The sequence below is a fragment of the Larimichthys crocea genome, chromosome II (genome assembly GCF_000972845.2).
Source record: "Larimichthys crocea isolate SSNF chromosome II, L_crocea_2.0, whole genome shotgun sequence".
NCBI classification, from domain to species: domain Eukaryota; kingdom Metazoa; phylum Chordata; class Actinopteri; family Sciaenidae; genus Larimichthys; species Larimichthys crocea.
The window spans coordinates 2,664,589-2,676,648 of record NC_040012.1 but is presented as its reverse complement, the minus strand read 5'-3'; the positions used below and the strand labels follow the sequence as shown (position 1 = coordinate 2,676,648).

At 44.3% G+C, this 12,060-nt stretch overlaps 1 protein-coding gene across 3 annotated transcripts in view; it reads left to right on the top strand.

Annotated features, from left to right (window-relative positions):
• The window catches only part of LOC104934053 (neuropilin-1a), a 76,133-nt gene that overhangs the window by 57,581 nt on the left and 6,492 nt on the right, over positions 1-12,060 (top strand). For 2 of the 3 annotated variants that reach the window (XM_019267430.2, XM_019267432.2), the window contains 4 exons: positions 3,299-3,443; positions 7,086-7,268; positions 7,632-7,676; positions 11,812-11,949. In XM_019267430.2, coding sequence (XP_019122975.2) covers positions 3,299-3,443; positions 7,086-7,268; positions 7,632-7,676; positions 11,812-11,949 — 511 coding nt within the window. The remainder of the gene's footprint in view (positions 1-3,298; positions 3,444-7,085; positions 7,269-7,631; positions 7,677-11,811; positions 11,950-12,060) is intronic. The other variant, XM_019267431.2, reaches the window with a different exon arrangement.

The following is a 12,060-nucleotide window of genomic DNA, read 5'->3' as shown; positions in this document are numbered from 1 at the left end:
AGGAAATGTCCAATTTTTTATTAAATTATAGGAAAGGTGTCTTTAGCATGTATGTTTGTAAGACAACTAAACATCTTACAGGATGTAAAAGGTCTCAAAGGAACTGAAATGGTTCCATGTTTTCAGCCCTCTTCTCTCCATTCGTCCTCTTTCTTTCTCCATCCGTTGCTGTCGGTCTCGTACGGTCACGGAGGCCGACACAGATTAACAGACGTCAGACAAATAAAAGGTTGTTGACATGAAGCAGACCTCCTGGAGGCCATCATACAGACGCTCCAGGAATGAAATGTTTAAAAATTATAGACCTGCTATTGATGCGAGCTCTGACTGCGCTGTTTTGTCGGACGCTTTTGTCCGACGCACTCGGCACGAGGGAGAGACGGAGCTGTCAAAAGAGGAGATTGGGTTGTTGTAGGAGCGAGTAATATTACAGGTCGGGCTCCAACAAAGAAGTGTGGAGGGCGGAAGAATCACAGACATTTATCACCTGGCTTGCTGATTGATTTCTTCTTTTGCTTATTCACTCAGGCTTTGTGCACGATACATCAGAGGTCCCACATGGTGTTATTAACTCCTGCACTGGAAGTTAAACTTTGTGTGGGTGTCAGAAGGATGAGACCTGTATCCAATAAATCCTGCCTTAACAAGACGCCAAGTCAGAATTAACAGAATGAACTGGATTTACTCTGAGTATGTTCACAGCCTCCTTCAGTTACAACAATGAGATGATTTTCCAACATTTTTTCAACCTCTCAGGCATCGAATCTTATATTTGTCGGGGTGTTACGCAGCCTGAGATGAAGACTGCAGTCACTACTCGGGGCTACAGAAGTCCAACCACCTCCTCTGAGCGTCTGTCAGATGTGTGACGAAGAAGTGTGAGGACGAGGGAACTAAAGATGATTTTAAAGCATTAATAAATTCACAATTTACATATTTTTGTTTCATGATTTTAAGCACAGTTTTGACTTCGTTGTGCTCCCACACGCCTGAAACAGAAGCCTGCAGTAAATAACTGTGAATACATTACAGTCATTTTAGCCATTAATGTCACTTTTTAAACTCTTTTTAGTGTCTCACAAACCGTTTTGTCTACCTTTTAATATCTGAAAATGAACCCAGAAGAGGTTTGTCTACCTTTTAATATCTGAAAATGAACCCAGAAGAGGAATTGAGTCAATAACCGGGGGAAAGAGCGCCACCTACACCTTCACCAGGAGACATTAGATTAAATATAAGAATGTTGCATTTTACCACCCAGATAGATGAATAAATCTTCATCTCTAGCCCGTTCTGTCCATCCACTTTGATTCTAATTCCTCGAGAGGAAATTCGTGTCATTGCTTTCAAGACTTCCCCCGCTTCCTCTCCTCGGGGGCCGGCCCCGTTGGTGCGACATCCTTCTCCTATGTGTTCCAGATGGCGGGGCGGAGGACGAGGTTAGCCATCAGACTCCTGCTGATTTACTGCAGACGGAGACGTAGATGCTCGTCTGTCCGTCCGCTCCACCTCTCCGCTCTGTTTCCTGTGTCTTTTTATAAAAATCTCCTCAAAAGACGAAAGACAGGAAGGGCTCTGCGAGGCCCGGCCTGGTTACATGCATTTATACATGCTGTGGCTCACACACGGATACTGTAGGTACTGTATGTGCTCATGCATAAACATGAGGGCACATATAGAGGGGAAGACTGGCCTGGTGGTTATCTTACCTGAGCTTAAACAGGAATCCTAAAAGACAGCTGAACACAGTATGTCGAGAATCGCCTTCAGAATAAGAGCGTAACTGTCCTGCAGGCGACTAATGTGAAATTCTGAACTCAAGCTGATGTATCCAGCTTCAGTTTGGAGCTGAACTTTATTTAATTTCATTATTTATGTCATTGAAATTATTATTTCTCCATCAAAAGTTGTTACTTAGAAACATTTTTGGAGTCTGACGTGCATCAAAAATAAGGAAACACTTTGTGTTTCAACTTTTAAAATGAGTTTGTGAGTGTGATGTTGGCACACAGTCAGAACTGCATGGCTGACTGCATTAACAATGTGTGAGAAGAAGTAACAGAGAGTTTCCCCTCAAAAGTTTGGAGGAAGTTTTCCTGGAATGAATTTTGTAACTTGGCACCGACTTTAGGGAAAAAAATCTGAATTTAAACTCAAGTGAAGCTAAATGCATTATTCATTTATTATAAAGTTATTTCAGGTGCTAAAAGTCTATGTAGACTCTTCGACGTCTTTGAGCAACATGAAACTCTCCCGGTCGAATCCATCCATCCATCCATCCATCCACCGCTTATTCTTATCAGAGGTGTGAGAGGAGGCTGGAGCCAATTCCAGCTGGCATTGGGCGAGAAGCCACTTCATCCCAGGGCACAGAGACAAACTACACATTCACACCTACGGGCAATTTAGAGCCACCAATTAACCTGTGAAGTGTGTGTCTTTGGACTGTGGATTCCTGGAGAGACAAAAGGACATGCAAAGGCGACACTGCACCACCGTGCCGCCCTCACAGTTGACTCTTTAGCAACTGTGTCCGATAATATCTAGAAAATTTCAAAAAGAAACGCAAAGATGCAAGCTTGTATGCATAAAAACGTCACGGCGGACATAAACCCCGACTCCCAGGGTTCATTTCAGCTAGAAACATCCAATCACTGACTGTAAACTCTGTGACGACAGAGATCGAAGCAAAGATGACAAAGATGTCGTATCAAGTTAAATGTATATCAATGTATCAATGAGTTAACATTCTGCTTTCACATAGATGTGAGCATTTTCCACTACAACCACAATAACATAACATCCATCACGCCACGCTGCAGCCTGTGATGAATCAGACCTCCGCCGCTCAGACAGGCAGGAGGACGTTTGGTCTCCTCGGTGTCCCTCTTGGCTCCCAGCGTGACGGAAACCATTTTCATCTGTGCTGCTTCCATGTCGGACTTATGAAAGGACGCCCTCTGGTTCTGATTTCCTGGCTGTTGCTTTTTTTTTTTTTTTTGTTTCCTCTTTTTCATTTCGTCCTTATCAAGCTGACCGACGTTTGATCAGAAGCAGACATTAAGAACAGTAAACGTTATTGTTATTCGTGTCCGGCACCGTGGACGGGCTCGCCACAGAGGTTTTTGTAACAATGGCAAAGAAGGAACAGTCAGATTTGTCTGTGATTTACCAATTTACTGTTAACCAGATGACACAATGTGATTTATTCTGAGAAGGAAAAACAGATTTTCTGCTTCAACTAGAGATGACATTGTTGAGCATGTTTAGCTCTAGCATCTTTACCTTTCTGCTTCAGATATTCATCGGGAATCAGAACCACGACACCCCAGAGTTGAGATCGACGGGTCCCCTGCTGACCCGCTTCATCAGGATCTACCCAGAGAGAGCCACCAACGAGGGCCTGGGCCTCCGCCTGGAGCTGCTGGGCTGCGAGCTGGACGGTGAGTGCCTTTAACGTAATATCCATAATGAGCATCTTAAAGAGAAGACACAGGCCTGCTTTATCGTATCGGATACGCGTGTGTCTATTGCCGACTTGAAACGCAAACAATAACAGAGAGGAGCGAGCGTGAGGCAATTTGTCTCATCGTATTACATTTTAATATTACACAGCGGTTGGTATTAAAGCAGGAACACTCCTGTGGTTTCTGGCTTTGGCAGAGTTGTTCTTGGTCGAGAATAGTGCTCAGCTCAGCTTTCGCAAACGGTTACAAATAACATAGAGCGAGAGGCGGCCGGCCCGGTTACAGTAAACGATGCTTCACCAGAGATAAGTCGAAGTTGCTCGGGGGGTCAGGATCAGCTGTTAGTGCAGCTGCAGAGTTTTTCACACCGCCGGTGAATCGGTCGGTCTCTGAACTTCAGATTGCATCTTTTTTCACATGTTGTCCGTGCTGCAGTCTTGGTATTATAGTAATAATAATATTATCAAGTGCTTTAGATCCTTCAGACGCCACGTTTGACTTCACTTGACTTCATTCCTCAAAAACACTGAGGTGATATAACGCATGTCATTGTCGCCTGATTCCTTCCCGTCTCATGATTACACCTTATGAAGGGTGTAAAAAGCCATCACAGCGCCTATGCTGAGCCTTGTGTTTTCTACGTGAGCACACCAACAGCGCCAAATGTCATCGTCAAAGTCAAGTCAAATCTTAATTAACTGTAGCCGCGTGGGGCTGGAGCCCATCCCAGCTGACTCAGGGTGAGAGGCGGGGTACAACCTGGACCAGTCTGCAGTTCATCACAGGGCACGTAGAGACAAAGACCATTCACACTTATTTAGAGTCACTAAATTAACCTAGTTGACGTCTTTGGACTGTGGGAGGAAGCCGGAGTACCCGGGGAGAGCATGCAGACTCCACACAGAGGTTGGAACCAGGAACCTTCTTGCTGTGAGCACCACCGTGCACCATCATCTGCTGCAGGGGGCTTTATAGTCTCCTTGTCCTGGTTGTACCCCGCCTCTCGCCCTAAGTCAGCTGAGATATGCTCCAGCCCACCGCAACCCTGATGAGGTAAGCGGTTCCAGAAAATGGATGGATGGACTTTGTAGTCCACTCCCTGTCCTTAGACTCTCTCACAGGACTGACAGTGATACAACAGATGTTGCTTGACCAACAAAATGACATACAGTGATGAATAAATCTCAAACAAACATATTCACTCCACAGTTTCTGTCTGCAGCGCCACATGGACTGTGTGTTGTTGCCTCTACGCGGCCGATAGAAGAGGTTTAAATATTTTTGTACTTTTTGGTAGAAAAAAAATGTTGTAACATGCAAGTTTCAGATGCATTAGCATGAACGTGTCCTTCGGTCATCAAACAGTGAGACTGCTTCCACTTCAGGCTGCTTATCTGCACTTTAATGAGAGCGAGCACACGAAAGGCTGACACATGCCATGGCAGGCTACTATCTCTGCTGCTGCAGCGGTCGGAGCTGGATGGTTGGTGTGTGTGTGTGTGTGTGTGTGTGCATATTTGTGTGTGTGTGTGTAAGAGAGGGAGAGAGAGAGGACCCATCTCCCATGGTAGGTGAGGCAGGAACAGATGAAGGGAGGAAGGAGGCTTTCTGGAGTATCTGGTTGCCCCATGGGGAGAACGATTCAGATCAGCCAGAGCAGGAGAGACTGCAGAGTAGACTGTGTGTGTGTGTGTGTGTGTGTGTGTGTGTGTGTGTGTGTGTGTGTGTGTGTGTGTGTGTGTGTGTGTGAGGAGAGAGATGTAGAGAAGAGGATGGAATAAGGGAAGTAAAGTAGTAATTGTACATTTCTCCGGCGGCTTCCCAGCAGCCGATTTGTTTTTTTCTGTTTATCTATTTTGTAAAGTGTAAAGTGAACTGTTGTGCAACTTTAAAGCTCCAGTGTGTCAGAAATGAAATATAATATTCATAGCTATGTTTTTATCAGTGTGCAGGCAGATCCGCGTTTTTCACGTGTTCCACAGCCACCGTAGTTTATCTCAACAACAGCTGTGCTATGCAGGGTGTTTTTAACACGTGTGGTCCTGAGCGTAGATGTCCTTGACGTGTTTATTCTCAAAGGTCAAACAGAGATCGGAGGTCGGCCTTGGCCTCGTACGCCACTTCCATCGTCTCCAGGGTCAATACATAGACACACACAGATACACACAACTCCTCACACACTCAAACATACCTTAGTAATCACGTCCAATTATCCAAATCACAGCCTTGTCGTTACCTTGACGCCCGCTGAGGCACTTTACCCCGTCATTAATGCGCATAATGACGCTTTGATCTGAAGCACTCTTAAACGCACTGATTTCATACCACAGATCTACAGTTCATATCAAGTCTTCTTTTAACATGCAGCATGAGATATAAGATCACTTAACTGGCTGTTCTTTTTGCATTTACTGAGCAAGTTGTCGTCAGAAAGTCTTTCCACAAACACACGAGAGAGACTAACAAGCTCACGACGCGCCCGCAGATCCGTTTATTTGTCTGTCGCTTCTGATGCTTCGAGTTTTAAATCATCTCCTTACATGCAGCGGAAAAAAAAACCTCCGTCCCACTCAAAGGCCTGCGAACACGTTTTTTCCCTTACAAAGTTTAATTACATGCGCGCCATCTGTGATTTGCACATAGCCTACATATGCTAATTCAAGTTCAATTTGCCTCATTAGCATAAAAACACATCGCCAGACGCCGACTGTGTGCTGGAATCTAACAAGATACAAGAGTTTCTGTCATTGTTACTTTGGTCCTTGATGGGGAAAACATGCGAGTGCCAGCTCAGTCAAAAGAATGGAGACGTCCATGACTGTCTGGTGTTTAATCGAATGTTCAGCTCAAGGTCTTATTACGCTTCAGATGTCATTACAGTGCAAAGTTATCTTTTAAATATGTTTTCGTGCCACGTTGATGCATGTCATGTCACACCTTTCTTTTTCAACATTTATATGTCATTTAAGTGCTACCAAAGTGGCAATGATCCACTCGACCTTCTTCTTGTTATTATCAGATAAATCGGGTAATAAAAGCTTCTCAGTGCCCGTTCCTGTTCTTGCAACCTAGGAACCGTGAAGATCGGGTTGATTAGACCGAAGTTTGACCTCGACGCGCATCGAGGCATCAGGCTGAAAACGCCTGTTTTCAAAGCTGATGAGCAGCTCGGCCTATTCTCGCTTGGTATTTTTCTGTCTAGAAAAGTTTTGTCAGTTTTGTTTTTCTTCTTTATCTTCAGACATTGATCACTGCCAACTCTGCCCTGAAAGTTCTTCGTCCATTAGCAAAAACTATTCCTTCAGTAGGGACTGTTTTGAGGACACCAACTCAACTTTTTAAACCCTGCTTCCTCCGGTAGAAAGGGAAGTTAGGTTCATGATCTTCTCAAAAGGTTCATTGGGTTCCTGGAAAAGTTCTTGCCGTGGAAAAGACGGTCGAACAGTTAAACAACACACACTGCATACCACTGAGTATATCGTGTACATAATAAATGAATTGGCTATACTTGGATCTTTCTTTTTTTAACTGACTGACGCACCGTGAAAGAAATCTCATGTACTTGTCAATCTGTACGAAATACCGAATATCTTGTCTTGCATCCTCCTTCCTATTCAGACATTACAACTACAGCACCTCCCACCACGCCCATCGCCTCCACGCTTCCCATGACCACGTTCGGAGCGACCACCACAGCGCCGATCACCATCCCCAGCACGACCCCGGGTTCGGACTGCGAGGAAGGACACCCGGACTGCTTCGGCGAGACCGAGGCACCCGATGACTACGAAGCAGTGACGGGTAAAAAAAACAAAACTACATTCCCTCCTCTGAGTCTGTACTTTTTCCATCCTGTCGTACTCATCACTTTCATGTCTACTCTGATGGTACATCTTCTTGAATTTGAAGGGAAACTCATTGAACTAAAATTAAACTGCCCTGTTCTCCCTTTTCCATCATTTTTACGGTCGTACATAATCAAACTTGACGTCCCTATTTTCTGCCAGAGCTCAGACTTTTGTGATACCGCCTGAATTTACAGCATGAGTGCTCAGTATTGATTTCTTTTAACCTGAAGTGTGTTGACTATGTGTTGGCATCTGCGTGGGTGGGACCAAACCACCCGACCTTTCACCCCTCTCTGACTGTCCCATCTGTCTCTAGCAGGAGGCGCCACAGCGGTCGACCCCATCATAGACTTCATACCAGGTGAGGACGTCTGCCACAATCTGCTTCCATGTTTACTCTTCTCATCTTTCATTTACGCCTCCTCTGATCGGCTCACCTTTTGTCTTTATCTTTCCTTTTTTTCATCCTCTCTCCTCTCCTCTAAAATGCATGCAACTTTTAAGTCGATTTTACAGGCAGATGTACAGATAAATGTGCCTGTTCGGGGTCCCCATCATTCAGTGTCACCAACAGTACTGACCACAGTCGCAAAAAGTACAATAAAAACTGACTTCCATGGGAATAAAATGGCTTTTTCATTCACCCCGGTTCACAAATGAGACTTCAGCACAATACTGCTCAGCCCTGACACGACTCTACTGCAGAGAGAAATGATAGATTGATGATAGGTGTTGATAGATTTGCTCTAAAATGTTTTGGTCATGGCAGTAAATCCAATTGAATCACAATGGAATCAGTAAAGAGAGATAAAGATATGCTGAGAGAGAGAGAGAGGCATTAAAAGGGCAGGAGAAAATGTGAAGTAAGACTTGAGGAGAAAGAAACAAAAACAGCACAACACAACGCTCTCATTCTTGCAATTAAAGCAATAAAACTGAAGCAGTTTGTCAAAAGACAAATGGTTATGTGCGACATAATGGTTATTTTAGTTACCCCATGCTCCACAGTGCTCTACTCGCCTGTTAGACAATCTTTTTGGCTTTCACGCCTTAAAACGAAGCATGCAACGTCTGCAACTCCTTTTTTCCACAGCTTATGGCTTTAGGAACACTTAAGAGTGTTTGACTGCTTCATTTTAAGGCCTAAAGACACAAAGATATCCAGTATTTTTTAACACATTCTCACTCTGAACTAGTCAAAGATTACAGCTCGGTCACTTGTCCTACACTGTAGAGGCCTGGCTGGCATCAGTTTTGCACATGTGGGGCTCTGCAGTCAAGTTAGCAACAACTAATATGTAACATCCGGTAAACTTAGTGTTAATAGACATGCAATGTTTGGTTAGACTTTCAAAATAAAGCTTGCAGAGAACCAGATTTCTTTCAAAACACAATAAATATGTTGGACAATAGTCGCTGAAAACACGTGAAAAGACTTTGAACGATGTATCACTGAAATGTGGAGTTAGAGGTTCAAACAGTTTTTCACCAGTTTTCAGTCTCAGGATTTTTGTGGGCGGTCCTTAAAGGGTGGCTCGATGACACGCTGAGGCCACAGTCCTGGAGCTGAGAATTCGTTTTTACCTGATTTCGTAAAGTTGTCGATATTTTTAAGCATTCAAATTTGGCTGGGTGGTTAATAACACTTTCTTCTTTGGTCTGACAAACTCACATATTTAATATGACTTTACACAAACTTTAAATAGTCAGTTTAGTTAGGATGAAGCACAAAAACCCCTAAACTACTCCACACATGGACTTTTTTCACTTTTACTAGATCACCTGACTTCAACGGTACATCCAAACATTGTGCCAGACAGGGTGTCCTGAAATGACAGGTACCTACAGCATCATAGTTTGAAGAGTAGAGCAGGCTGATATGTCACAAGAAGAGAGCAAGAAATTCCTTCTTCCTTTAATCATCTTTTAGATTTCACATCATAACTTTAGAGAACACTACATTATAGTGGTCAGGGAACAAGTTGGCTCTGGCTGTGTCAGGTTCAAAGTGTACTACACTATATTAGACGTTGTGTTCCCAAAAAAAAACCTCAAATGGCATTTTGAACCAAGTGCAGGTGTTTGCTTATTGAGAGACACTGCAGGCTGCTGAGCCTGCACACACTTCACATTTAAAGCCAAATACAGCACTGTGTTTTTGTTACCTAGATTTATTTTCTGCCTGAATATCTCAGCGCCGTGTCACAGTTTATCATCCCCCGTGAATACGCAGAATCCAATTCATATGTAAGCGGACTGCCAGCTGAAGAAGCAGAGGGATGAAAGGGCAGAAAGGTAGAAAGAGAGACAACGATGGAAAGAGAGAGAGAGAGCCAGCGAGAGGAACGAATAGAGACGGAAAGGAGGAGGGTGAGACGGATGAAGAGGTGGAAATAGAGGAATGGAGCAAGGTATAGTGAGAGAGAGAGAGAGAATAAAGGCCTCTTGGGTCTCAATTAGTCGAGTCGAAGCATCGCGTGAAGACAGCTTGGGGTTGGAGGAGGGTTACCGGCTCCACCGTCATCTCTGCATCCTATTAGCCTCTCCAGAAACAACATGTCCAGTGTTCGGAGACTTCTGCATTCACTTGGATGCTGTGGTGAACCGCTGCCGCCAGTCGACTGCTGGCACCAGCAGAAAGCAAGCAAGGGAGGGAGATGTAGTTTTGTTTCTTTTTTCTTGGGGCCACATCCGCATGGTGGTGGTGGTGGCACCACGCCTTTTCTCTGCGGAAGGTCCCTTCCATTTCTCTCTCTCTCTCTCTCTCCGTCTCTTGATGTCCTGATCCCAAACATATGTACATGTTGGCGCTGTTTTCTATCAGCGGTGACGTCTTGGTTCCTGCGTTCCACTGAGGCTGGCGGGGGGAAAGTGCCCTGCAGCTCTGCACCACGTATACAAATACGACCGCCTCTGTCTGTCTCACTGAATTCCATCTGCACGAGCCTTTTGTTTGGTCCCATATGTTTCCCACAAGCTATACAATTTATACTGTGTGTACAATGCAGCAGGAACATCTTTCTAATATTGATGTTACAAGAAGACACTTGCAGTTTTCTCGCTCTAAACCGGAGCCAATTTAGTGGGTGAACACCGTGCATGATGGTAGTTTTTCAAGCCCAGCAGCCAACTCGTCGAAGAACATTTGGTCGGCTTTCTGGGTAGAGAAGAAGGCTGATTTAAAGGTTTAAGTTTCAGATTGTTGGAAAGTTATGAAAGCTTACCTTAAAGACGGTTACGGAGGCAGTTAAACACTTCCCTTTTAAGCTTTGTGAGGCCTTTAGTGTGACAGCGAGAAATAAGGTTATAGGCATCAATGAGGAAAGTGCTTGAGATATGATTCAATTTCAAGGACACTCATCCTTCTGTGGTTAGCTTTTCAAACCTCAGCCAGTGTGTATGCTGCATATATACGATAACCACTTAAAGGAAAGGCCTCTCAGGTTTGCTACATAAAGGTTGACATGTTTGGGCACATTGTGGTCCAGAGATCCGTCAACAACCGGTGTTCGTTAGCATTTGGTTCAACCACTGACAGTATAAAGAACAGACCGTGCTGACATGAGTTGAGGTTTCTGAGGAGATTTTTTTTTTTCAAGCTAAAAAATATGCAGCTCTGGTCACCACCATGTTGGCCATGGTCACCATGTTCTGCATAACTTTAAGCCTTAATATAATGTGAACAGGTGAGTTGTATATAAATTCATCCTCAGTACAGTTGTCATGAACGGGGAAATTAGCTACAGAGACCAAAACTGTTTTTTGTACCAGGCTGTAAACATGTTTATTTCTGCTGTGAAACATGGGGACTTATGGAGACACTTCTGGAGCCAGCCTCATGTGGACGTTTGAGGAACTGCAGTTTTTTGGCACTTCAGCATGGTTTCCACATGGTTTAGCTGTGTTGGGATCATGTTCTTGTAGCAGCACCGACTTTGTCCAGCAGATCTTGGGTAGAAAGCAAGAACCTCGACTTGTTTATGTCCAAATATCGTCTTCGAATTGTTGCTTCTCTCGTCTCATATCAACTGGGATGATATTGGACAGAGGTTCCCCACAAACAGTTCTAGGGAGGCTCGGTGAATGCAAGTATTACATTAGTTATCAAAGAAGATCATGTAGAATAGCCTAAATGTATGTGATTTGGTTAAAGAAATAGTTCAGACTGCAGTAGTTTTTGGGGAATCTTACTGTTTTTCCCAGAGTCAGAAACTAATAAATGTCTTTTAGTCTGAAGTTTTGCAGTACTAGTAAGACTAGCTGAATTGTTGAGTATCTAAGGGTTAAAATAACATAACCATGTTTCCATAGGCATCAAGGAGTTGAGCAGAACTCAACAAATGTTGAGGGAGCACCTTTGTCCATGCTTTGCCTGAGGGGAGGCCCGCAGTCTCACACCTAAAAACAATCCATCACCAATTAACAGATAGTGCATCTGTTGTTGGACTTCCAGCTTTGAATGTTCAGCTTACCTTTAAACTTCCTTTTTGTTCCAGCGTACGTGTGGTTCGCCTGCAACTTTGACTTCTCGTCGTTCTGCGGTTGGTCCAGAGAGACCGGGACCGGCGCCGCGTGGCTCATCCAGACCAACGGAGCACCTTCCGTCCACAGAGGGCTGAACCTCGACCACACAGGTTAGGAGACGTGTGTTCACCTTCGTGTGTTGTTTTTTTTAACCGGCGGCACTCGACAGATGCTTTGGGAGAGCACTCCGTAGCTCTTCATGTTACCATGCAGCTGTCGAA